This window comes from Rhizopus microsporus (genome assembly GCF_002708625.1).
Source record: "Rhizopus microsporus ATCC 52813 unplaced genomic scaffold scaffold_2, whole genome shotgun sequence".
Lineage (NCBI taxonomy): Eukaryota > Fungi > Mucoromycota > Mucoromycetes > Mucorales > Rhizopodaceae > Rhizopus > Rhizopus microsporus.
This window is the reverse complement of record NW_019671917.1, coordinates 2,108,705-2,133,643: the sequence shown is the minus strand read 5'-3', so window position 1 is coordinate 2,133,643 and position 24,939 is coordinate 2,108,705. Positions and strand designations below refer to the sequence as shown.

Here is a 24,939-nt window from a genome sequence, read left to right as displayed (position 1 = left end):
CGATGGCTTTAGCCAATAAAAGCGAAACACTTGCATTTATTATCAATTGGGGTATGCGGGTTAATGGACTATTTGTATGCCTATTTTTTTTTTTTTTATACCTTCCATAATATTTTTTATTTTGACATCATTGATCTTGTTTCCACTGAGTGGTAGTTTCTTCAGAGTGGTTGGCTGTTACGGCATTTATCCAAACGTTTATGTGAATGCTTGACAATGCCTCGAAAATCACTTAGCCTCAAGCTATTAGAGGCTTCACTGATCCGGGTCATCAACGTTTCCTTCTCGAGAAACCTGTGACGTTTTATTTTACTTTTGACCACTGACCAGAATTGCTCAATTGGATTGAGCTCAGGGCAATAGGAAGGTAAGTAAATACAGTGGTAACCGCGAGATTCTACGTACTTGGCTATGTCCTCGGATGTATGAATAGGAGCATTATCCATCACGAGGTAGTGACCTTTTATGTGTGGATAACGCTCCATTTCATCCACTGTGGCTTTAAGAAAGCTGATATAGTGTTCCGTAACTGTTTCTTTGCTCATGTATTCAACACCATCTTCCCGCTTTCTCCTTTTACTGGATGGTGGCTGAGGAAGTCTAAGGGAGCATTTAATGAAACCTTCAGTAGAAATTGCGCCTAGAATGGCTGTTGTCGTTGCTCGTGCTTTGGGAACTGTGACCACTGCCGGTGTACCTTTCTTTGACCGTGTCACATTACGTTTCAGTTTAATATGGAAAGCAGATTCGTCAAGAAAGACATAGTTTCTCATAAAATCCATGTCTGTTTTTTCCCATTTATGAATCCAATCCAAGCGCTCTTGAATCTTTTCTTCACTGCTCCGGCCTATAGACTGAAGCCGAGCTTTTTTGAGGGACAAATTGCAATGTTCTTTTACAAAATCAAACAAAATTGTTTTAGATACTTTTAATTCTGTGAATATCTGTTTTAACTTCTTCATTACGTCGTCTAGAACGATTGAAGGGCTCTCATCAATGCACTTGAAAGTAGCACTTTTGTGTTTCTCATGGAGAATACGTGGACGACCGGTCTTTCTCCGTTTCTCAAAAATACTGTCAGGATTCTTTTCGTACTGCGTAGCCCATTTTTGTGCAGTGCGAATGTGAATCCCAAGCTGTTTTGCAGCAGCAGCCGCACTCAAACACTTCTCAAAAAACAACTTGAAGAACCTCATCTTGTCCTGACCTGAATAGCGAGTATAATTACGCTTCCCTGATGTTTCCCTCATAATAACATCTCTATTAGACTTTGCCTCTTTTTCTACTTGCACTGTCTCTATTCTTTTCTCGCTCTCCAGGGGTAGCTGAGCTAAATATTGTGTATGAGAGCTCAGCGTTTCAAGGCGAAACTACCTCTCATCAACAATATAATCCATTGGCTCAGATCGGCCATACTCGTCGACAACAGAACCATTTCCATTTTCAAACAAGAATTGGAAGTTCATTATCTGGTAACTTTTGATGTAATTGTGAAAGAGAAGTAAAACAAGGACAAGCACTCGGTGCGCTCTTACATATTCAAAAATGCCAAGGATTGTCCTACAAATTATTAGCAGCAGAGCATCTGATTTGTCAGCCAAAACGAATTTGCATTTCATACAACACGAATTTTATTCTTGCCATTAGGCGAATTGATTTTCACTCAAGGCAAACTTATTTTTCGTGCAACCTGAATTTGTTCTCGCCCATTGGGTGAATTTACTTCCCGGAAAGAGTGTATTTGACTGTAGAATGCCCTTTTTCTCCTATCGTGACTCGCTCTTCTTTTTCATAAGCAGCAAATACATATAAAGGCGACATGGGCAAACAGAAAAAGCCAAGCATTAATCCAAAGAATCTTCAAGCTTATGAACGCATCAACTTTTTACATCAGGCATCTGTCTTGATGTCAACTATTAAATATGAGCCTAATACAACGACTAAAGAATCAACTGAGAAACAAGCAAAAGTGAAGGATTGGCAAGGAGATCCTAAAGGAACTTTACTTGGTACTAGTCGATACTTGAATAATACAATGAAGCATATATCTGCTAAACTTGTTATCAGATTGTAATGTATGACATAGAGTGAGAAATATATAATGTTAAACAATTTATAGGGACTCGCATTTAAAGAGAATGGTATGCAAACGCTGCGATACGACCCTTTTGCCTTCCATTACATCCACACATCGCATCAAATGTAAGCTCTTGTGCATTTTACTTGATCTGTTATTGAATATCTTATTTATTAGCTATGCCAGTGACAACCATAATAACTACCTGCAAAGTATGCAAAGCTAAAAAGAGATTTGCATTTCATGATAAAGACTATGTCCTTTTTAATGATAAGGCAGCCATTCATGATGAACAGAATGATACAAGAGAGCCATCTTTGGATAGTAATACTTGTTAATATCTGCCATTCCTGGATAAAGCATTTATTTAGAACATATTTAGGCAATAGTAAGAGATCAGAGACAAGACTTGACTGAGCAATGAATGAAAGAAGACACCCTCCTTTTTTTTTTCTTTACTAGTCTATTATAAATGAACAATAGAAAAGTGTATGCTTATTATATCTCAATTGAACGAAGCTTGATCCATGACAAAAATCAACAAAATATAAATTCAAATTTATCTTTTTCCTTTTTTTCTTCTATTATTAATAATCCACCCTAATAAACTCTATGACGACAACAGATATTGAAAATGATGCTATTCAATGGGCAATAGAAGACACAGAGAATGCTCCATATTTTTATGATCAAGTTTGTAATCTTGCCTCATTCTTTAGTTTTATGCAGTCTTGTTTACATTAATTTAGAATGAAGCCTCTTCTTCTACTGCATTTGATCCTTTTCAAGACATGACTAAAGATATAACTGAACAAACTGAACCAGCTGAACCACCATTCAAAGCTGAACCTATGACCATTCGTGTAGAGGATCCTCAAAAGAGTCCTAATGGTTCCTTTATAACTTATAGATTATTTACAATGGTAAAAAAAAAAAAAATAGCTTATTCTTGAACGCACATATGACTGAATCAACGTTCAGACCTGTTTAGAACACTATTCAACCAATAATAGGCCCGTTCGAAGAAGATTTCGAGACTTTGTTTGGCTTCATAATGCATTATCAGCCGAGTTTCCTACTTGTATCATTCCGCCACTACCTGAAAAGCACCGTCTAAGTAAGCAAAAAAGAAAGAGAATAGTAGAATATATTTTAATACATTATGAATAGAATTCATTAAAGGAGATCGATTTGATCCACAGTTTATAGAACAAAGACGATTAGGGTAATTATTACATCGCTTATCTTTATTTCTTATACTGATCATGATCGTATCAGACTTCAGTGGTTTATGGATAGAATTGCAAGACATCCTTATTTACAAGCATCACAGTACACACGTCTATTTTTAGAATCAACTGATTTCGTAAGTTTTGATTGAACCGAGAAAAAAAAGGAGAGAGCTTATATGTTTATATATAAACAGGCAACGGATAAGAATGTTTATAGCAAAACACTTGCAACAACAGCATCAAACAATACCGCTTCTAATGGCGGTATTCTTTCCTCTTTTTTCAAACCAGCTATCAAAGTAAAGAAACCAGATGAGAAATTTGAAGAAATGAAGGATACAGTCGATAAGTTTCAAGATAATCTACATGTGATTGAAAAGCTATATTCCAGGATTGGTAGACGACAGCAGGAACTCGAGAATAATTATAAGCAGTTTGCAGCAAGTATTCGAGGACTATCTGGACTTGAGACAAATGTAGATCAACCTCTAAGACAGTTTGCTGAATCTATTGAGACATATGCAAATGCTTATAAAGAAAGAGTAAGAATGATCACCGATAAATTATGATGCCATCTGACATAAACTTATTCTTTGCAGAGGAGACAGGAGGAATTATTATTCTTGAATGACCTACACGAGCTACTCAATTACTGTCATGCAGCTAAAGTAATGTATATAAATTTTTTAAAAAGGTTGTAAACACTGACAAACTTGTACACAGGAGCAATTAACAGAAAGAGACATGAAACAGGTAACTTTTGAAGATATGACAGTTGATTTACAAAGTGTTGTCTTGGAAAGAGAAAGAATATTGTATCCAGGCAAAAACTTTGGCAGCACGTCTGGCATGAATATAACAGAATTCATGACGGATAAAATGACTGATATTGGAAAGGCCAGAAATGAAAAATTGCTACGATTGGAGTTAAAGATCAAGCAGGTAAATGGAGAAAAAGTAATGTCATGTCAGATTTTTACTCTTTTGTAGATGCAACAAACTGTAGCAAAAGCAAATGATGAGAATAACAATTACTCTAATCAAATGGTCAAAGAGTTTGAACTGTTTAAACAGGCTAAACAGACCGAGCTGAAACAGAGTTTAGCTGCTTATGCAGATTGTCACATAGAGTTTTACACAAAGAGTATCTCTATCTGGGAGAACATATTGCCCGTCTTAGATCGAATCCAGTTACAAGATATGTAATCATCCTCCTCCCGTTGCTCTTTCTCTCTCTTTCTTTCTCTCTTTGTTTCTTATTTATAATGGCATCCAGTGTAAATACACCATCAAATAAAGAAAAATGTAAATAGCAGTCGCCGTTTTGTAGTATTTTGTTTATTGTAAAATATTTGATCTAGCAATGCTTAAAGCACCATTAGGCATTCATGCGCGTCCTTAATAACTCTATACGTCTAAATAATTACGTTCTTTATCCAAACCTGAACTGTAATGAGGATTTTGGTACCTATGCTCTCCCGGAGTATCAGATGACACTGACGGTCAGCTATTTTGCAGGAAATATACAACTGATAAGCTATGTTTAAAAAGCTTTCATCAGAAATAACTCCTTAACGACAACTATTTTGTCATCCATCATGTTTACTTTTACGATGATAATGACCACATAATGAACATTCGCGACACAAGGCCTGAGCGATATGTAGTCACAAAGTACGTGCTGCTTTTTTGACAAGGGATGTGCTGTGAAGATTGAGACTAACATTGTTGCGTATATGTATATGCTAGCTTAATCCAATTAAAAATGTCAGCGTATGTTGATATGACTGGTGACTATTGTCAACAAAGGTAAAGTTAAAAACCTACTCAATCGCTTTGATAGACAAAGGCTCCCTTACATTTCTTCTATTGCTCGATCTCCATTTCTCATCCCTGTCATTTACAACTTTTATCTTGTAAGAAAGGCATTAAATATGTCTATGTGCCTTTATTGATGTGAATAAATCGACACATGATGCAGAGTATTTTAATATGCAAGAAATGATTGGTGATACAAGGTTGAAATGCTTAATGAAGCCACTTTGTGTGTAAAAATAGTAACCAAAGTTTACCTATGTTAGATCACAAATCCAATTACAAGATATTTAAAATCAACCTGCTCCCTCTTTTTTTTTTCCCCTTCTCCTTTCTTCTTTTTGCCCTTCTTTATTTTGATTATCAATAATGACATCCAGCGTAGATAAATCATCAATAAGTGTAAAAGAAAATGTAACTCGTAATGATGAACAACCCCTTACTTCAAGAGCTGAATTATGGAGTTATTATCTGTATTACAATGGAGTAAGTTATTCTTGCATAAAAAAAATTTGTATTGACGACATTTTTATTAGAACAATGGCTATACTATATACAGCTATATGCCAGTCATTTTGCAATACCTTGCTTATCGTGGAGGGTTCAATCCGGAGACAAACGGTCCCTGTGACATTCAAGACGCCCTTAAACCATGTAACGTCCATTGGCTATCATCAAGCGTTCCTGTGTCCTCTATGCTTTTGTACGTTCAAGCGATCGCTTTCTCGATTCAACTGCTACTTTTCACAACTTTTGGAAGTTTAGCAGATTATGGTAGATGGAACAGATATATCCTATTTACTGCTACCGTGATAAGTTGTCTGTTCCAGGCTCTTCCTATTGTCTTGATCAATGACGACGGATCACACTGGCCACTAATGATGGCCGTTATGATTATTGGTCTCATCGCTTACGGTGCAACCCTTGTGTTCTATGCTGCCGTATTTCCAATTTTAAGGTATACATATATTTATATATATACTATCCTACAGAATATTCATTCTTTCTTTGCAGTGATAATCTACCTGCAGTGCGAGAGAAGGGTGAGGATCCCGAGAAATGGAGAAATCACGTGTCGACCATATCGACGACCTGGTCCAACGTCGGCTTTGTCATCGTCTCTGGTATTCTCGCGGGCGTTTCATTTGTGCAGTACAACGGAGGTGACCTTGGAGATGCACCCATGTATAACTTTATTGGTACTGTCTTTTGTGCAGGGTTCCTGGCATTGAATGCGATTCCTTACTTTATAACCATGCCCAAAGGTAGAAAGGGGCCCCCACTTCCTCCAAATAGCCATTACTTGACCCTCGGCTGGACTTCCATCTTTGAAGCACTAAAGTAAAAAAAAAACAAAAGACAGAAAAGAAAAAGTGACTGATATATTTTTTAAAGAGAGGCTAAGAAACTTCGATACCTGTTTATGTACTTGATTGCATATTTTATGTTTTCTGATGGTGTATCGACAATCTCACAAATGCAAGGCATCATTCAAGGTCAGCTTACGAGTTTCTCGGCCAAGGAGGGTACGCTCATGGGCTTAGTCAGTGCCATCACCTCCATTATGGGTTGCCTCATGTTCCTATGGATCGCAAAATTCTTTAAACTCAAGACAAAGACAAGTCTACTTATTATCATGGCTACAACGGGTCTTGTGGCCGTATGGGGATCATTTGGTATTGCATTTGATAATTTTGGGATCAAGGTACACACGCTTTTTGAAAGTATCAAACCTACTAGCCACTGATGTGTGTAATAGACAAAATCTGAATTATGGGTGTTGAGTGTCTGGTCTGGAATATTCATCGCTCCCATTTGGGCATGGCAACAAACCATGTTGGCAGAATTAATTCCAAAGGGTAAAGAGAATTTGTTCTTTGGTCTCTTTGGTGTGGTCAACAAGGCATCGTCATGGATCGGTCCAGTCGTGATTGGTGCGATTACCGAAGCAACATCGAGCATCTGGAAAGGATGGCCCTTTGTGCTCGGTTTGTTTTGTGCGGCCATTCTCATTGTTATCTTTATTGATGTCGATAAGGCCAAACAAGAAGCGCTGGATTACAATGCTCGTAATTGTGTACAGGACACGAGTAGTGATACAAAGTTGGATGCCTAAAAGAATCCTTTTATATAAAAATAGTAAAATGTTGGTAGTGCATTGTGTATGTGTCTGTGTATACTCTAAAGGAACGTGTCAATGGTACGATTTACCATTGTTAATGAACCTAAAATACAGCTTAAAGAGAGGATGATAGAAGCTTGCGGGAATAATGTTTGTTTTTTAAGGGATACATTAGAAACTATAAATAGTTATGTCACTCAACGATGTCCTTAATAACCAGAGTGTAACTCTTTCTTGACCAAGAATTAATATATGAATATGTGACATCTAAGAATAAGTGAATATTTAATTTTTATTCTCACTAAGCAAACTCTTTTTAATTCTTTAATGCTTTTTATTACCATTACTTGGGAAAGCATGATTGGATTATTATGTAAAGTAACAGGACATATAAGGTTCAAGTACCGCTTGTGGATCTAGAGTAAGCAAAGAAAATATTTATGCGTTAGAGATTTGAGTTCCGTTTAGACAAACAGGCAAAATAGTGATACGAAATCAATTTGATCTGTAATTAATAACGAGCACGAGTCCAGATGAATGCAAGGAAGCACAAGATCAGCATTGACTGTAAGTAACCATTTGTGACCTAAAAACATAACATTGAGATTATCTGGGGTGTAGCAAAATTAACTCGACAAAAGAAATTGGATGATTTATAGAGTCGCACAGAGGTAAATGTCACTCTTGAATCTCAATGCCACTGGTTTAAAGATGCATGAATAATTCTCAATGTCTGATGTTTAAAATGTTAAACCGTCTCTATGGTAACACAGCCAATGCTGTATATACATATATATAAATTTCATCAGTCTCGGTTAATAGGGAATTGAATGTAGTTTCTCTATCCTAGTGACCTCAGATATCAATCGTCTCTTACTCAGAATGGTCTAGTCTCTATCCAATGGCACACACGCTGGATGAAAAAAGGATCGACGCCCTAAAAAAGAAAAAGTCACAATAAAAATATAAAAAAAGAAACAAAAATGAATTCACGTGTAACGGCCCCAGCCTACGAAACCTGTCACAGGCCTATAAAAAGTGGATTACCGTCGATTGAGCTATAAATCAAGCTATGCTTCTTTCTTTCTTGTAAATTTAAATGATACCAATTTCGCCCCCTGTCACGCCAAAGACTTGTTATGATGAAAAATATGACGATCATCATCACGACTCATATGATCCTATCCTGATAGCAGATCTCAAAACCATCACTAAACGATCTCGCGTCAAGTCAATTCCTCGTCGATCACCTTCGCCTTCTACGCGCCACTGTTTCACCATGAACCTGTCTGATCTTTACAGTAAAAAGAAGCCACAGCCTAAACAAACCAAGAAATCCAAGTCGGATACGGCCGCATTGTACGATGCATTGGATATCACTCAGCCTGATAAAGAATTCTTTCAAGATGATCCTCAATGGATACCAAATATGGATGCATTTGCACAATACCCTCATGTTAAAGCAGTGTGGAAAGGTAAGTCATGAATTGTAAAAGTTTTTTTTTTTTTTTTGCTCATATAGTTTCATTTGCAGGTACTCCATTGGATATCTCACATATGCCATATTACGAATTGCTGCATCCTGGTGAAGTAGAAGTAGCTTCCATCCTAAGATTAACGCCAGAACAGTACTTGAGATGCAGAAGGGCCCTTATCGTTGGTGCTCAACAGTTTGATAAATTGCAAATGACTTTTAGAAAGTCAGATGCCCAGAAGTGCGTACGAATTGATGTAAATAAGACAAGCACACTTTGGACTGTATTTAGTCGATTAGGTTGGTTTAATCCAAGACAGCACTAAGCCAAAATAAGATATGTTCCCTTTTTCCCACTACCTCCTTTCCTTACCCTCTCTATCTATCTATCTCTATTTTTTCTCCCTTATCTTTGTGTGTGTGTGTATGTGTGGTGTACATAATATATGATTTATAAAACATGTATATGCAATATCAATTACAAATAATAATAAAAAGAATTTATTTGTTTATTCATTGGCTGCGACGTCATTTTTCTATATTATTAAATGTTGCTCAGAAATAGTGTACTTCATTAACTAGAAGAAATTATCCTGGCGTCGATCCCTTTCTACTACTCATTTATTAGCCATGATCAAGCCTATTTATGGTGGGAATCATTAATTAGTTTATTATATAATTAATGAGCTAATTCATTTTCTAAGCCCATCTTATGTATAACGTCTATTTATAGTCCTCCTTTTTTCTTTTCAAAGAACAGTACACTCTTCTGGAAATCATTCGCCAATTTTAGAAAAAACGACGACTGACTTTGAAAAAGATAATTAGACGATCCATGGCAATTAATGAACCTTGCAAGCCGTTGTATGACCTTGGCCTGCATAAGTTAATGAACAAGACAACAATGATTTTTTTAGGGAGTAAAATTACAGGTTCTTTAATGAACCCACGCCAATAGCAAGCTTCAAAAACACACAATGGCAACCAACAATGGATAATCAACACCACAAATTGCAAAAGTGGCATTTACTGATAGCAACATGATATGGCCAACATAATCTTGTCTTCCACATTATCTAGGTTTGATCCCCAATCATGTTATGAGGCCTAGTTTGAGCCACCATAAAAATCTAGTTAACTGGTTTATCTACAAGTACCAAGAGAAAAAATGACAAATAGGGGTCGTCAGCTGAGCTCTTTTGAAAAGATTGATTGATAACCAAAGCAATCATTCTTTAATTTGCATGTCTGAAGGCAGCAAAATGCCGTATAATTTTACTATCCCAGGCATTTCGAATACGTAAAAGAGCCTGTTGCAATATTTCCTAACTTTCAACTCGTACTAAAAGCTGTCCTACAAAAACACAGTCCTAATGGCGTTCTGTTGCTGAGTAGCCAACTTACTAGCCCACAGCACCCTTTACGCTTATCCAAGTTGATAAAATGAAAACAAATAGGAAAAAAAAAAACGAGACATCAGTATTTCTTTATTCTTGCTCGTCACATCTCTTGTTGTATTTCTACTTTTATATCAAAGAAAACTACAACCTTTGTCGTCATATACATATTGTTTAAGTCCACAACAAAGATTCACAGCATTCATGTGAATATAATCTATATATTTAATTGGTTGACAACATTTATTCTTGTATTTAAAGATCAATGTCTTTATTGCTATGAATCCCTTTCTTTTCTCTGTTCATAAAGAAGATTATAAAGAGGCCCATTCTATCTTGCTGTATTATTATGATTCCGAGGTAAAATCACCTATTCCATAAATATCGTATCTCCTTTCCGATGTTGGCTTATAAACCATATCTTCCAAGAGAAAGCGGCAATAAACTACTGCTGTTGATGTTCAGTGGTGTATGAACAATAGAGATAACCTTACATACAAAGCTTTTCTAGAAACACATAATCTACTGGATTGACAACATTCTGTCAGTATACACAAATCTATTGTATCAAAGCATCTACTTCAAGAAGAAGAACGACTAATGCAAGAATTTGACCAGTGCAGAAAGGTGCAGCGACTTCAAGCTGTATTGGCTGGAAAAATGACGCGCTGGACGCTTGCGTGGAATGTTCCTCCTCTTCACGTTAATAACACCAATAGCACAAATTGCTCCAAGGATTGTCACTGTCTTTACTCGAATCTTTGGCATGACTATCTCCGCATCAATCTTTGATCAATCTATTGCTCTTTTCATATTGACATGAAAAGCCGTCTCGTCAATAAATACGCGATTGCTTAAATAATCCATATTAACCCGCTGCCACCTAGTTACCCAGCCGCGTCTTTTTCTCGGGTTTTCATATGGATTTAGATTGACTGAGTGAAGTGAGCTTTCTTCAAACTGATTCTACATTTGTTCCTCGTGAAATTGTATGGTGCAGTACTTGATACTTCCAGACACATGAAGTGGCTCATCAAACCGTCCATTATTTGGTCTGAAGCTAACACTGCCTTCTTGTTCATCAGCTCAACCAAAAATCCTCTATTCTCCTTCAACAGGGCTTTCCGCGTGCTTTCTTTGAACCGCATTCTGGACGTCCTCTTGGTCTCTATCATACCAACTCTGAGCAATGCGTACAGTGCATGTCTAATTTTTAAGTCATCCTTGTCTACATCAGTTGTGCTTTCTGTAACTGTGTCGCCTCCTTTTTCTAGGTAACTCTTACCAGAGGCTCTGGATCTTTGCTAATTTTAGCCCTCAAGTTTGGCTGAATCTGGGTAATTTAGGCGCTGGTCCAAGTTAAAATAAATTAAGACCCAGTTTTCGCTTTGGACAACCTTTGTAATTCCAACTGGTTGGCTAAACTGTCTCAGTTTGTAACGTCGCTACGTCAATTGATGCGGGTTGATTTCCAACATGGGGCAAATGGATGTCAGCCCAGAGAGAGAGAGTCTCGTTCCAGTGGATGGATGAGGTCATTACTTTATTTGGGGTGAATGCAAGTTAATCGCTGCATACAGTGGAATAGCACGGAAGCAAACAATCACAGCTGCATGGAATAGAGACAGAGACATTTTCAAATACTGAGGACAATACTAGGATCAGAGTCAAAGAAAAAAAAATTTCAAGACAAGGTTAAAAAAAGAAGTCTTGCATACCTTTTTTGTGTGCCTTGGTTTTCTCTAAAGAATCAAATCAATGTTGATGCAATTGGCAATTGACCGTTGCGATTCAACAACTTGAACACGCTTTTTCACACGATAATAGGCTCAGGGCACCGAGTAATCAAGGTTAAATGAGTTCATACATATAAACTTTGGCTAGTTTAGCTATCTTGATATTTTATTAGATCTGATCCCAACCATATGAGCAAATAAAAAAAGACCGAATTTATTTTTCTTATATTCTTGAGGTAACATTAAGTACATGTTACCTAATAGTTCCCATTACACACTTGGGAGTGTTTGGCAGCATTTTTTTTTTTACCGCATAATCCAGGTGTCTCCTTTTTTCGTCTAATCATTGCATCGGCTGGTCATACCTTAAATATGAACTTTATTTTTTTATGCATTCAACTTTTCATGTTTTACAAATTTTGTGGCTCGACTGATATAAGGAGTCTTTCCTAACAGTGACAATAGCTTAACTGTGGTAAACTCGCAGGTCGCTTACGTGACACTACACTCTCACTAGAATTTGAATGATAGTGGTGGCACTCCTCTATTCACTGTTCTTTCATCTACAGAAAATACAGTTCTAAAGCAAAGAGTTCTGTATTAAAAGCAGAAGAAACGACCTTGACCTTAATCAAGTGTATCAAAGACAAATATTTTTTATATTGTTGATAGGCTTAGTAGCGACAACTATATGAATCGTCTTTTCTTCACACATGAAATTGAAAAAGCTACATTTGTAAAAAAGCTTAAGGAGCATTGCTTAGACTTTTGTTTTGAATATACAGGTGTGGTGTTCCATTTTAAGTATTTAGTTTTTCATAGCGTTTATTATATATGTGCAAGGAATCATCATTAAGAAGTATACTCTAATTGATGTTTTATAAGTGATATCACTATTATGCAAGTTCCAAAGGGTCGAGAGTGTGGTACGACGTAAGGCATCTCGTGGTACCTTCTAAGAAAGTCGTATAATCAATATCATTATGTCCTATATCTGTCGTCAATGCCATAATTATTTAAAGCCCCCATTGCTCTTCAGGTTGAATCAATAGGTTAATCTTCTTCATATCAATATATTGCATATTCATGCATTAGTACTCATCAGATAGATTACTGCTGTGCTAAACACGTCAAAGATGAGTTTATCTATGTATCTCCCAATATGCGATATTCGTCTTGTAATTGATTAGACGTCTTTTTTTCTTCTTTTTTCTGCGAATTGAACCTTCAAATCTCATATAATAAAGCTGCCTCTCCTTTCTCAGCCCTAAAGGGCAACCCATGTTTACCGGTTACTAAGAAACGCGACTCATCATACATTGCTTTCTCCACTGACTGTCTGTTAAACTGACATATTCCTTGGCCTTTTTCTTTTTGCTTATGGATAATGAAGCTTATAGATTTGCTCGATAAGAGCCTCAGGATTACATATGTTCCAAGCAGCTGGTTACAATATACTATTTGATCTTTATCAGTATCAGCCAACAATAAATATCCTAAAAAGTTTCCTCTTATATAATATTCTTTACAAGCGCCTCTTTGAAAACATCATAGACAGTAATGATTGAAGGGGCATCTCAACCATCAAAGAGGGGGAGTTATAGACTCCATAACCCATGTGTGACGTGTTGACTGGTGGCACATTCAAAAATACAAGCAATTTCTCTCTCAGAGTTGACGTATATATTTTTTTTTTCTTGCTTTTATTCATCATGGATTCTAAAGAAACCACAAGTGGGTTTGGAAAGAACCCAAGACCACCCAAGGTATGATCAACAATGAGCTTCTTTGAGAACATTCTCTCACTCATTCATTAGGTCAAAAATAAAGCCCCAGCTCCCATTCAGATTACAGCTGAACAGATTTTACGTGAAGCTCATGATCGTCGTCTTGAACCTACTCACAGCATTCCACAACAAAAGATTGCTGACTTGGAAGAACTTTCAGAATTTCGTCAACGTAAACGTAAAGAATTTGAAGACAATATTCGAAAGAATCGACTCAACATTAGCAATTGGATCAAGTATGCTAATTGGGAAGAAAGTCAAATGGAACTTCAACGTGCTCGATCTGTGTTTGAGCGTGCACTTGATGTCGAATGGCGTAATGTGGCCATTTGGTTACGCTATATTGACATGGAACTAAAGAATAAATGTGTCAATCACGCTCGTAATCTGTTGGACAGAGCAACCACCTTGATGCCTCGTATGGACCAGTTTTGGTACAAGTACACTTATATGGAAGAGACATTGGGTGAAGTTCCCAAGGCAAGAAATGTGTTTGAGCGCTGGATGAAGTGGGAGCCACCAGAGAACGCTTGGATGGCATACATCAAGATGGAGTTGCGTTATGATGAAAAAGAGCGCGCCAGGGCTATTTATGAGCGTTTTGTTAGTATTCATCCTGAGCCTGCTAATTGGATCAAGTGGGCCAAATTTGAAGAAGAACAAAATAATTTAGCAAAATGTAGAGAGATTTATACGGCTGCTTTGGAATACTTGGGCGATGAGAAACTGGATCAAAAGGTTCTGGTTGCTTTTGCCAAATTTGAAATTAAAACAAAAGAGGTAAGTAGGACGATATTAAAAAAGACGAGAGAGATGAATAACAGGATCTATATAGTTTGAACGCGCTAGAGTCATTTTCAAGTATGGATTAGAAAGACTTCCTAAAGCCAAATCACAATCACTCTATAATCAATACACCAATTTTGAAAAGCAGTATGGTGATAAGGCTGGTATAGAAGATGTGGTTATTGGTAAACGACGTGTTCAGTATGAGCGAGAAATTGACGATAACCCGAAAAACTATGATGTTTGGTTCGACTATGCTAAACTGGAAGAATCCGCTGGCGACCCGACTCGAGTACGAGAAGTATATGAACGAGCAATTGCTCAAGTTCCACCTGCAGAAGAAAAGCGATACTGGAGACGTTATATCTACCTATGGATCTACTATGCGCTATATGAAGAACTAGAGACACAGGATATGGAACGTACACGTGAAATCTATGAGCAATGCATCAAGTTAATACCTCACAAGAAATTTACTTTTGCCAAGATTTGGCTCTTGTATGCACAGTTTGAAATTCGACAACTGGATGTCCAAAAGGCACGAAAACTACTAGGCAGAGCCATTGGTATGTGTCCCAAAAACAAGTTGTTCAAAGGATATATCGATTTAGAGTTTCAAATGAGAGAGTTTGACCGTTGTCGTACGCTCTATACAAAGTACCTTGAATACAACCCTGCCAACTGTTCCGCCTGGATCAAATTTGCTGAATTGGAAAGAGATGTTCTGGGAGAAACAGAGCGTTGTCGTGCTATCTTTGACTTGGGTATTGCACAACCAGCACTGGATATGCCAGAACTACTTTGGAAAGCCTATATTGATTTTGAAATTGCAGAAGAAGAATATGACAATGCTAGAGATCTTTATCACCGCTTATTAGAACGTACAGAGCATGTTAAGGTGTATATTAGCTTTGCTCAGTTTGAGTTGTCGATACCATATGAAGAAGGAAGCGATGAAAATGTCAAGAATTCTCGCAATATATTTGCAAAGGCATATGATAAAATGAAGGAGAAGGAACTTAAAGAAGAGGTATGGAAATGAGTTAAAACGTACACAATGACTAAATGTTTTCTAGAGAGTTATTTTACTTGAAGCATGGAAAGACTTTGAAGAAAATTACGGTACTGATGAGACCAAACAAGCAGTACAGCAAAAGATGCCCAAGGTAGTCAAGAAAAGAAGACAAGCTAAGGATTCTACAGAGGATAACATCATTTGGGAAGAATACTTTGATTATATTTTCCCAGATGATAAAGTACAAAGTGGTCCACTTAAACTCTTACAGATGGCACAAGCTTGGAAGAAATCGGGAAACAACAGCAGTAATAACTCATAAAGCAATAAAGATATTGTACATAATAACCCATTTGAACAAATAAGCTAAACTTGGTCATGCAAGGGGAATGAGCTTGTTTTATTTTTAAAAGAGGGTAAAATGGATGAGAGGGAAGTAGCAATAAAAAAGAGGATTATTGAACAAGGACTACTGTTTGGTAGGCTTTGAAAAGAGAACACGATAGGTTGATCCACATACTTTGAAAATAAACTTTACTTTTTCAGTGATGGTATCTGGCAATCCTAAAGTGAGTAAAGCAAACATGAGCTTCTTATCATCATTGTAAGGCGGATAACGAGCTTTCATGACCATTTCAAGGCCAGAGGATTTAATCATGAGAGAGCGCTCGTAACTAAAGGTATCAAAAGACTTGATACCATGATAAGAGCCCATACCACTGCCGCCTACACCGCCAAAAGGCAATGAACTTTCCAAGACGTGCATCAATGTATCATTGACTAACACAGCACCTGATTTGGTGTTATCCATGACTATAAGATAATGATGAGCACACAGGTAGGGCCATGTTTATTACAACTTACATTTGTTTCTTGTTGTTTTATCTTCTGTAAACAAGTAAACTACAAGAGGAGAATCTCTGAGGATATGTTTAGTCCTTTATATATATATATACTTTATCAAATTTCTTACTTTGTCTGGATGATTCGAATGGCTTCATCCATATCTTCAACCGGGACAACGGGTAAGATGGGACCAAATATCTCCTGTTCCATCAACATAGGATCATGAGCATCTACGGGGCTCACAACCGTAGGAGCAATGTACAAGTCTTTCTGATCTGTTTGGCCGCCAATCAACACCTTTTGAGGATTTACCGAATCCAAGATCTCCTTGAGTGCATGAAATCGTTTTTCACCAATCATGCGTCCATAGGAATCTGACTGCTGAGGATCATTTCCATATCGCTCGCGAATGACTTGGCGACATATATCGACAAACTGATCTACATCTTGCTTTTGGATCATGACGTAGTCTGGAGCAACACACGTCTATAATTTATATAGGTGATATGTTTAAAGAGCACTAGTGTGTATCTGTTACCTGTCCTCCGTTATAGAGCTTTCCAAACAGGATACGGTTTACTGCGACCGATAAATTGGCATCTGGTGCAATAACAGCAGGCCTAACAAAAAATAAGCGCCTTGTCAAAAAAGGAGTAATACTTACGATTTGCCTCCAAGTTCCAAAGTAACTGGTGTAAGATGTTTGCAAGCTTGCATCATGACTATTTTGCCAACCACTCCATTTCCAGTAAAAAAGATATGATCGAACTTTTGGTCTAAGTGTGGTGGTGATGAGAAGTGAGGTCATATGGTTTATTCATTCTCTCTCACTTTACCCAATACCACTTTGGTTTCGTCAACACCACCCGTGACGATACGGAATGATCTATCGTCAAGATAATTGGGCAAGTGCTCAGCAAGGAACTGCGAGGTATGTTGAGATAGCTCGGAAGGCTATATAAAAATCAAAAGTATGAATTTCTCTGGACGTGTTGTAACACTTTTTTTTAATACCTTTAATACAATACAGTTTCCTGCTGCAATAGCGCCAACAACGGGAAGTAGTGGAAGATGTACCTATATGAAAAAGATTAGTTTTTTTTTTTTTTTTTCTCTTGTTCATGTAGTATATTTGTCTTACTGGATAATTCCAAGGACCAATAATAAGTACGACACCTTTAGGCTCTTTTCTGATCATATTCTTGTCCAACATATTCATCTTATAGTGAGCCTTTACGCTAACGGGTTGACATAATTTATCAAGGTTCTAATGTGAGGGTATTCAATCAGATTCATGATATATTTATGCATTTTTGATAGAATAACCTTTAGCATAAAATCTATGTCGCCAAGAATAGGCGCTATCTCGCCCGACATGGTTTCCAGTGGATGTTTATGAAGGTCCTTATAGACAGTATCATATAGCTCATGTTCATGTGTTTGCAAAAATAACTTGAGCTGTTTCAACTGCTGTTTTCTGTACTCCTTGTCCTTGGTAATACCTACAATCATACGTTTAGTTTTCAGAGAAATGGTTTCTTGTCACGAAATACCCGAGTTGAACGTTTCTCGAAGCGATTCAACGATCCTGGGGATATGCTCAATGTCTGTGTATTTCATCTTTTGAGAAGAAAAAAAAGGAGAAAGGGAAAGAGACACAAAAAGTTTTTTAAAAAAAGGGAGAGTTTATGCAAACTCTCTCTCCTCTCCATTGAGTTCAAAACTAGTTTGAGTGACATGTTCGTCTTTTTCATTTATTTCAAAACATGGTTGCTTTACGTACATGTCTTCTTGAGACTAGAGCTATGCTTTTTTTGTATCTTTTTGCGCGTTTGGTAGTTAAGGGCTTAGGACATATCTGTTTATTTATTTTACAAAACTATACAGATGGACGAGTCTGGATTGACAGTAATAAATATTTATATAGAAATCAGGCTATTCATTCTATCTCACACTTGTAAAACATTGCAACAGGTTAGCACAGTCTTTCTCTCTCCCTCTCTGTGTTGTAGTGTAACGACATGAGAGGAAACAACTGAATTGTCAACTATTTCTGCATTAGGTCATCAAGCTGTTGTTCAACTGGGCAATTTGTTACAGTACCCTGCTGTCTCACGTGTACTACCTCAAAGAACATCAGTTGTGAGAATCAATTGTTTAACAGTAAGTTATGTTTTGCAATTACAGCCAATGTGTACCATTGAGAAGGGCTTCACTGCCCAGAAGTTATATCACAAAGTTTCTTGACTCACTTTATTTAAATTAACTCGATCTAAATTCAAAGAAACCATGCCCAAGAGATATCCATAGAGAAACGGTAGCATAGGCAAGTCTGAATGCACTATTAGCCGACATCCAAAGTTATCAAAAATAGATAGATTGGGCTGTCCCTGGTTCCTTTTATGCAAAGAACAAGCATGGCTTTACATTTGGTGCACTCCGGTGTGTGTGTGTGTAGGCAAATCGCCGTGAGAAAAAAAGAGGGTTTTTTTGCATTTAATATGCTGAACCTAGTTAGAACTTGACCACATTGTCAATGTCCTTTAGCTCAGTTGAGGCTTTATATGCTCTCTTTTCATTCAAAACAGAGTGGCAATAGCATATAGATTCAGCCACCCGGGAACATTTTTTTTGTAATTACCGTAGCCAATCATATTACAAACACAGCTGTAAAAAAAACTCTAGTGTTGCACTGCAGGTTCAGTAAACCTTGTGGTATTTTTAGTTATAAGGACAGGACAGAGAGAAAGAGAGTATGTGAGCCAAATCGTTAAGATCGCCCAAATAATGTTCGGTGGCCTCTCCTGTTGATAAACTGCAGATTTTTTTTTTCCTGTGTATCCAAAAGTTTAAACGGGCGGGAATAAAAAGTTTAGTAAACACAAAGACTGAGGCATTTATTGTTATTAGATTAATTGTAGTAGTAGGAGCATTATATTGATAGTATTACTTTATAGAAATGAAAAAAAAAACCATTGTGGTTGTTTACGTATACAGTTGTAAAGGAAAGGGAAAGAGGGGGGGTATGTGAAAGCTGTTTGTTGGTGTTGTGGAATAATTAGGGGAGTTCTTTTTTAATCATTTTGCACATGATATATAAGATAACCAGGCAACCCATAAACACTAAATCCCATCGACTTTGCAATCTTTGCAAATCCCTCTGTTTCCACTTGATGTTGATAAGTAAAGGCAGGGAATATAGCTCCCTCACGATGAACATGAGCTTTGACCAATGTAAATGTTGCACCTACACCGTCTAGAGGCACTTTATAATCACTTCCAAAATGTGTCGGCATATCCACCATCTAATATTATGTTTAAATACCATGCACCTGTATACTAAAACAAGTATATCTTACCAAATATCTATAAGTAGGGAATTCATAGTAGCCTTCTAAAAGTACAAAGTCTTCTTCACTAATTCTTTCCTGTATTTTTCTTGAATCATCAGTTTCTTGCCAATTATTCTTGTCATATCCCCAAAACTGATTGTCTTCACGCTGAAGTAAACAATTCGGCACAATAACGTCTGCATCCGCACGCATGAGGTCTTCAAAAATAGTCGGTGGATACTCGACCACGTCCACATCAACCCAGGCGACCCAGCTGATATCTGGTTTGAGACTGGCTGAAAGAAGCCAGTTTCTAGACCTTGCCATGATTTTACGACGCAAGGGCTGCATTTCATATCTATGACGCTTTTCGCTTGGTAAATCAAAGTCAAAATCCTTTTGGAAGATACGGATTGAATCGAATCGGTTGGCCCATCGACTCTGGAACTTGTGAGCATACTCTTGGAGGACTTCGAGAGTGCCATCAGAAGAATCAGAGACAAGGAAGGCAATAGAGATCAAATGGTTAGGGTAGGTTGTACGTTCAAGGAGTTCAAAGTATCTATCCAGGTACCGTGCAGCATCCTTGAGTGGAGTCAGGACAAGCACTTTTTCCTTGTTTCGCTTGGCATCTAAAGGTGAACTTGTCAAGTGGTTAAAGTCAATCGTGCTGGGCTTAGCAGAAAGTGATATCGAAACAGAGGGCATGAATCTATTGTTGGTACATTGTCTATCTGATATATTGATGCTAGAAAATAATGAAAAGAATAATAAAACGGTAACAATGATGGCAGTAATAAAGGCTCGCCTGGAGCTTAGCAGTGACAATGACATCTTTAAAAAAAAAGAGAAAGAGAGAAAGAAAAGAAAAAAGAGAGAATGAGAGAAAAGAAAGGAAAAAAAAGGGGGTTGAGTTTATTTTCTTTTCTATAAAAAAACTTTTTTATATATTTGCCCTCTTTTTTTTTTTTTTTTTTTAAAAAAAAAGGAGATTATATTTCCAAGGAGGGGAACTCTTCATACATTGACCTTTCTTATAAAATTGGAATTTGTCTTTTTTAAAAGGAAAGCTTCTTTTTTTTATCAGTGGCGTCTATCTTTTGTATTTATGGAATTATTTCCTTATTGAATCCTTTGTTCCTTTCGAAATTCTCAATTTGGATTTATAGAGCATTTTTGTGAAACTAGATCGTCCAAAAAAAAAAAAGAGATAAATATATTTAAATTCCGATAGTATTGTCTCTCTCTCTCATGGGTGTTTATTTATCATTCAATGGGATTGGTCCAATAACAGAAACCTGTATCAAATTCAAAAAAAAGGAGGAGAATGTATAAATGATAGGTTGACGACTCTATTATTAGGATGTCAAAAATAAAGATGATTGCAACACAGACATTTGAAAGGTGACCAATAGGAAAATATGAGTGATCTACGTGAACTGTGACTTCTCGTGTTTTCTTCTTTTTCTGGTTACACTTGCAAGATATTTCTTTTTAAGCTTGAGCTTTTTCAATAAAGATACAAACCTCTTTAAATTGCTCTGAGTTATTTATCTAAGCTCACGACAACATTTAAAGAAATAATGCATATAAAGTATTTCCTTTGCTTTTTTTCTTTATTTATTTTTCTTTTTTTTCAGAAACACAAATAAAAAATTCTCAAGACGTTTCAGTAATTCACGGTAAGAAATGTTTATTGTACCCCAAATTAATAGCTCCAATAAAAGTCAACCATTTATTTTCGGCATTATTGCTACGGCGCTTTGATTGTAGCGAGCTCATATCGTGCGATATCTTTTGTCGCAGGATACCTAATGTAATTACTGAGATACGCCATCCTGGCACACCAGAACAAGTCCAAGAGGACCTCAATCATCGAATTTAAGCATCTGCTAACAACTGTGAGCACTTGCTAGAAACGTGACAAAAAGAATAAAGGCTACAACTGGTTTATATCAATATTGAATAAGCGGATACAAGGAAATCGACATCATCTAATAAAACAGATATTTTCTTTATTTACCAAAGATATTACCCCCTTTTTTCTTTGTCTTTATATCAAGACATTAGTGGATAGAATAGGTTTATTCAGTAAAGCCAATGATAAATAAAGTACCTTTTGTTTACTATCCAAGGGCTTTTTTTTTATAGGACATGACACAACAATAGGCTTTGATATTGAACTATCATTTATTTCATGCTTAGGGCAAGTAGAGTTACACAAATGGGCGTCCGCTCGATAAACGACTGTGTCCTTTCTTTTCTTTTCTTTTTTTTTCTAATTACACTTTTAAACACGCGTGATATGTTTGTGACTATTACAACAGATGGAGAAGACATTTACAACTTGGAAATTGATAGTCAAATGGCTATTGAAGATCTAAAGGCACTTTTAGAGGCAGAGGTAAACCTTTTTTTTTTCTTTTCATTCACATCATGACTCACGCATATACTAGTCAGGAGTTCCACCTGATATGCAGCGTTTATTTTATCATGGAAAAGAATTATCAGAACTTAAAAAGACATTAGAAGAGTATCAAGTTGGACAAAACGAAATGATACACATGCAACGAATTCAACAAGCAGCGCCAAGGTAAAAGCAAAAAAAAGAAAAAAAAATAAGGAGACTAATTGCATAATAGTCATCCTGACTTTGATGCTATGCGTCAACATGTCCTTCAAGATCAACGACTTTTACAACAACTAGAAAGGGTAATGCATTGCGCGTCTTTTTTTTTTTCTATCCATATTATTAATAGCATCAAATAGACAAATCCCGAATTAGCGCATGCAGCACGTCATGATCCTGCAAAATTCTCAACCATGGTCGAACAGATTGAACAATCTCGTCGTGCGGCAGAAATTCAAAAAGCACAATTAGCAGCTCTTAACAATGACCCTTTTGATATCGAAGCACAGAAGCGCATTGAAGAGGCTATCCGTCAGGAAAATATAGCAGCCAACTTGGAAGCAGCTATGGAATATAACCCAGAGTCATTCACAAGAGTGACACGTCTTTATATTAATGTAGAAATCAACAATAAGAAATTGGTTGCTCTTGTTGACTCGGGAGCTCAGAGCACCGTGAGTAAGTATCTACAACAGCAAAAAAAAAAAAAAGGTGACTGACATCTTGTCTCTAGTTAGTCCAGAAACAGCAGAAGCATGTGGACTTATGCGTCTATTAGATACCCGTTTCAGTGGAGTTGCTAAAGGTGTTGGAACGGCAAAAATCCTGGGTCGTATTCATAGTGCACAGATGAGGCTTTCCAAAAACTTCTTTTTGACTTGCTCATTTATTGTGGTAGAAGGAAAGGGTTCAGAATTGCTCTTTGGGCTTGATATGTTAAAGAAACATAGGGCATGCATCGATCTGCGTAAAAATGCATTGACCTTTGACGATTGTGATATTCCATTTTTAGCAGAACATGAGCTCCCGGAGAAGCAGCGTAGGATAGAGGCAAGTTTTTGTGGTTTTCTATAAAGTGTATGTATGCTAACCATATAATAGATTCATGGTAGCGATGAAGATGAGATACCTCCCGCTGACCCTAAAGTGGCTATACCTGCAGCTGCAGAAGCAGCAGGAGCATCATCAGCCGGTGTACCGTCGTCATCATCTAATACACAAAGCAAATTCTCAGAAAAGGATATTAAACTACTTACAGATATGGGAGTGAGCCGTCAGGAAGCTATTCATGCGTTGGAAATGGCAGGAGGAAACCCGGATTTGGCAGCAAGTTTATTGTTTTAGGGAATCCGTCATGTTACACAACTTGTGTTTACTTGCTATCCATATTTGGTTATGAAGATGTCCTTTTTTCTTCTTCTCCTTTTTTTTCCTTCGTCATTTTTCTTTCTTCTTTTTGTTTATCTTGTTTTTTTTTTCTTACTTTTTGTTTTACCGTCAAAAATGGTAAATAATAAAGGTTTTAAAGATAACTTTGACATTGATCGTTTTATACTTAGAATCATGCTGCTACAGACCCAGAGCTTTATTATATAAAGCAAGAACGCATAGGTACGCAAGGAAAGAAAAAAGGACGATATATACTTATTTCTTTTAGGCAAGGGCTCGTTTGGTGAAGTATATAAAGGGTAAGGCACAAGCCAAACGATATAGACCACAGTTTTAACTTTGTATTTTAGCATTGACAAGAGAACGAATAAACCAGTTGCTATAAAAGTCATTGATCTTGAAAGTGCAGAGGATGAAATAGATGACATTCAACAAGAGATAGCCATCTTGTCCCAGTTGGATTCACCCTATGTCACAAAGTAAGGATCAAGCGACTGAATGATTTGTAATCCCTATTTTTCGCTAAGGCAAAACTCCTTTTATTTAGGTACTATGGTTCATACTTGAAAGGTACAGGGTTATGGATTATCATGGAATACTGTGCGGGAGGATCATGCAGTGACCTGGTATGTATATACATGAATAAAAGAAATGGTCGAGCTCTCACACACATCTCCCTTGTGGGGTTATATAGATGAAAATGGGAACAATACGTGAAGAATACATTGCTATCATCTTGAAGGAATTGTTGAAGGGGTTAGATTATCTTCATAACGAAGGAAAGCTGCATAGAGATATTAAAGGTAATGTGTGTATATACATGTAATTCATGGCTATTTACATCTTTTCAAAGCTGCAAATATCTTGCTAAGCGCAAACGGTGAAGTAAAATTAGCTGACTTTGGTGTATCGGGGCAGGTAAAAAGAATTGTTTATTATTACAAATATGGTAATGTGAAAACACTTCTAACCAACCCTTTTAGATAACAGCAACATTGACCAAAAAGAACACATTTGTTGGAACTCCTGTAAGTTGCTTAAATTCTTACTGATTTCATAAGGATAATAACATCTCTTTTTCAGTTTTGGATGGCACCTGAAGTCATAAAGCAATCAGGCTACGATTTCAAGGCTGATATTTGGTCTCTTGGTATCACAGCTATAGAACTTGCCAACGGCGAACCACCTTATGCAAAAATGCATCCGATGAAAGTACTCTTCCATATACCCAAAAATGATCCCCCTCAACTTGGCCCTCCACATAGCAAAGCTTTCCGAGATTTTGTCAGCTTATGCTTACAAACTAGTCCAGCTAACGTAAGGTGAATCATTTTATATGCAGGTCATGTCACTCATTTTCTGCCTTTACAGAGACCTACAGCCAAAGAGCTCTTGAAGCACAAATTTATAAAGAGTAGCAAGAAGATAGCCTACCTTACAGAACTAATCGAAGGACATGAACGCTGGCTAAGCATAAACGGCCGTGATAACGAATCTTCAGATGAAGAAACTCAGTAAGTA

General features: G+C 37.0%; 9 protein-coding genes across 9 annotated transcripts; 7 read left to right on the top strand and 2 right to left on the bottom strand.

Annotated features, from left to right (window-relative positions):
* Positions 1-1,768: 1,768 nt before the first annotated feature.
* Positions 1,769-2,642, top strand: RHIMIDRAFT_65609 (Rpr2-domain-containing protein). Its single transcript, XM_023615529.1, has 3 exons — positions 1,769-2,070; positions 2,120-2,202; positions 2,255-2,642. The coding sequence occupies exons 1-3, from the start codon at positions 1,820-1,822 to the stop codon at positions 2,413-2,415; spliced, it is 495 nt and encodes a 164-aa protein (XP_023470458.1). The 5' UTR covers positions 1,769-1,819; the 3' UTR covers positions 2,416-2,642.
* A 3-nt stretch (positions 2,643-2,645) lies between these two features.
* RHIMIDRAFT_65625 (uncharacterized protein) lies at positions 2,646-4,702 on the top strand. The gene is made up of 8 exons (XM_023615530.1): positions 2,646-3,000; positions 3,059-3,194; positions 3,248-3,302; positions 3,356-3,443; positions 3,504-3,851; positions 3,909-3,977; positions 4,033-4,251; positions 4,300-4,702. The coding sequence occupies exons 1-8, from the start codon at positions 2,869-2,871 to the stop codon at positions 4,513-4,515; spliced, it is 1,263 nt and encodes a 420-aa protein (XP_023470457.1). The 5' UTR covers positions 2,646-2,868; the 3' UTR covers positions 4,516-4,702.
* Positions 4,703-5,493: 791 nt separating this feature from the next.
* Positions 5,494-7,240, top strand: RHIMIDRAFT_197226 (MFS general substrate transporter; the record flags this gene model as incomplete). The annotated part of the gene is made up of 5 exons (XM_023606183.1): positions 5,494-5,610; positions 5,661-6,082; positions 6,139-6,465; positions 6,520-6,829; positions 6,884-7,240. The coding sequence occupies 5 exons, from the start codon at positions 5,494-5,496 to the stop codon at positions 7,238-7,240; spliced, it is 1,533 nt and encodes a 510-aa protein (XP_023470456.1).
* Positions 7,241-8,324: 1,084 nt separating this feature from the next.
* Positions 8,325-9,193, top strand: RHIMIDRAFT_289486 (uncharacterized protein). Its single transcript, XM_023613649.1, has 2 exons — positions 8,325-8,721; positions 8,781-9,193. The coding sequence occupies exons 1-2, from the start codon at positions 8,346-8,348 to the stop codon at positions 9,044-9,046; spliced, it is 642 nt and encodes a 213-aa protein (XP_023470455.1). The 5' UTR covers positions 8,325-8,345; the 3' UTR covers positions 9,047-9,193.
* A 4,340-nt stretch (positions 9,194-13,533) lies between these two features.
* On the top strand, positions 13,534-15,807 carry RHIMIDRAFT_311163 (crooked neck-like protein 1-like protein). Its single transcript, XM_023614710.1, has 4 exons — positions 13,534-13,619; positions 13,671-14,420; positions 14,476-15,456; positions 15,503-15,807. Exons 1-4 carry the CDS (start codon positions 13,566-13,568, stop codon positions 15,761-15,763), a joined length of 2,046 nt encoding a protein of 681 aa, XP_023470454.1. The 5' UTR covers positions 13,534-13,565; the 3' UTR covers positions 15,764-15,807.
* A 103-nt stretch (positions 15,808-15,910) lies between these two features.
* RHIMIDRAFT_247226 (aldehyde dehydrogenase) lies at positions 15,911-17,907 on the bottom strand (the record flags this gene model as incomplete). Its single annotated transcript, XM_023610395.1, has 10 exons — positions 15,911-16,254; positions 16,306-16,361; positions 16,415-16,773; positions 16,826-16,907; positions 16,952-17,063; positions 17,124-17,241; positions 17,302-17,364; positions 17,429-17,554; positions 17,614-17,789; positions 17,841-17,907. The coding sequence occupies 10 exons, from the start codon at positions 17,905-17,907 to the stop codon at positions 15,911-15,913; spliced, it is 1,503 nt and encodes a 500-aa protein (XP_023470453.1).
* Positions 17,908-18,892: 985 nt separating this feature from the next.
* Positions 18,893-20,457, bottom strand: RHIMIDRAFT_266739 (uncharacterized protein). The gene is made up of 2 exons (XM_023611941.1): positions 19,647-20,457; positions 18,893-19,592 (listed from the first exon to the last, which is right to left on the bottom strand). The coding sequence occupies exons 1-2, from the start codon at positions 20,325-20,327 to the stop codon at positions 19,362-19,364; spliced, it is 912 nt and encodes a 303-aa protein (XP_023470452.1). The 5' UTR covers positions 20,328-20,457; the 3' UTR covers positions 18,893-19,361.
* Positions 20,458-21,882: 1,425 nt separating this feature from the next.
* On the top strand, positions 21,883-22,807 carry RHIMIDRAFT_65495 (uncharacterized protein). Its single transcript, XM_023615528.1, has 4 exons — positions 21,883-22,023; positions 22,076-22,212; positions 22,262-22,331; positions 22,389-22,807. Exons 1-4 carry the CDS (start codon positions 21,925-21,927, stop codon positions 22,746-22,748), a joined length of 666 nt encoding a protein of 221 aa, XP_023470451.1. The 5' UTR covers positions 21,883-21,924; the 3' UTR covers positions 22,749-22,807.
* Positions 22,808-23,532: 725 nt separating this feature from the next.
* Positions 23,533-24,936, top strand: RHIMIDRAFT_286219 (Pkinase-domain-containing protein; the record flags this gene model as incomplete). The annotated part of the gene is made up of 10 exons (XM_023613359.1): positions 23,533-23,548; positions 23,605-23,640; positions 23,687-23,717; positions 23,769-23,897; positions 23,966-24,044; positions 24,113-24,221; positions 24,272-24,336; positions 24,402-24,446; positions 24,502-24,735; positions 24,790-24,936. The coding sequence occupies 10 exons, from the start codon at positions 23,533-23,535 to the stop codon at positions 24,934-24,936; spliced, it is 891 nt and encodes a 296-aa protein (XP_023470450.1).
* Positions 24,937-24,939: the final 3 nt, after the last annotated feature.

What these genes read in the sequence shown, in the direction of transcription:
- RHIMIDRAFT_289486 (XM_023613649.1), top strand. Translation starts at nt 8,346, where the DNA reads ATGATACCAATTTCGCCCCCTGTCACGCCAAAGACTTGTTATGATGAA. An exon ending in TGTTAAAGCAGTGTGGAAAG is followed by an intron (nt 8,722 to 8,780) that starts GTAAGTCATGAA and finishes TTTCATTTGCAG; the next exon opens with GTACTCCATTGGATATCTCA.
- RHIMIDRAFT_65495 (XM_023615528.1), top strand. Translation starts at nt 21,925, where the DNA reads ATGTTTGTGACTATTACAACAGATGGAGAAGACATTTACAACTTGGAA. An exon ending in AGGCACTTTTAGAGGCAGAG is followed by an intron (nt 22,024 to 22,075) that starts GTAAACCTTTTT and finishes CGCATATACTAG; the next exon opens with TCAGGAGTTCCACCTGATAT. An exon ending in ATTCAACAAGCAGCGCCAAG is followed by an intron (nt 22,213 to 22,261) that starts GTAAAAGCAAAA and finishes ATTGCATAATAG; the next exon opens with TCATCCTGACTTTGATGCTA.
- RHIMIDRAFT_266739 (XM_023611941.1), bottom strand. Translation starts at nt 20,327, where the DNA reads ATGCCCTCTGTTTCGATATCACTTTCTGCTAAGCCCAGCACGATTGAC. An exon ending in TCCCTACTTATAGATATTTG is followed by an intron (nt 19,593 to 19,646) that starts GTAAGATATACT and finishes ACATAATATTAG; the next exon opens with ATGGTGGATATGCCGACACA.
- RHIMIDRAFT_311163 (XM_023614710.1), top strand. Translation starts at nt 13,566, where the DNA reads ATGGATTCTAAAGAAACCACAAGTGGGTTTGGAAAGAACCCAAGACCA. An exon ending in AGAACCCAAGACCACCCAAG is followed by an intron (nt 13,620 to 13,670) that starts GTATGATCAACA and finishes CTCATTCATTAG; the next exon opens with GTCAAAAATAAAGCCCCAGC. An exon ending in TTGAAATTAAAACAAAAGAG is followed by an intron (nt 14,421 to 14,475) that starts GTAAGTAGGACG and finishes GGATCTATATAG; the next exon opens with TTTGAACGCGCTAGAGTCAT.
- RHIMIDRAFT_65609 (XM_023615529.1), top strand. Translation starts at nt 1,820, where the DNA reads ATGGGCAAACAGAAAAAGCCAAGCATTAATCCAAAGAATCTTCAAGCT. An exon ending in GCTAAACTTGTTATCAGATT is followed by an intron (nt 2,071 to 2,119) that starts GTAATGTATGAC and finishes AACAATTTATAG; the next exon opens with GGACTCGCATTTAAAGAGAA. An exon ending in ATCCACACATCGCATCAAAT is followed by an intron (nt 2,203 to 2,254) that starts GTAAGCTCTTGT and finishes CTTATTTATTAG; the next exon opens with CTATGCCAGTGACAACCATA.
- RHIMIDRAFT_65625 (XM_023615530.1), top strand. Translation starts at nt 2,869, where the DNA reads ATGACTAAAGATATAACTGAACAAACTGAACCAGCTGAACCACCATTC. An exon ending in CTTATAGATTATTTACAATG is followed by an intron (nt 3,001 to 3,058) that starts GTAAAAAAAAAA and finishes ATCAACGTTCAG; the next exon opens with ACCTGTTTAGAACACTATTC. An exon ending in CAAATGCTTATAAAGAAAGA is followed by an intron (nt 3,852 to 3,908) that starts GTAAGAATGATC and finishes TATTCTTTGCAG; the next exon opens with AGGAGACAGGAGGAATTATT.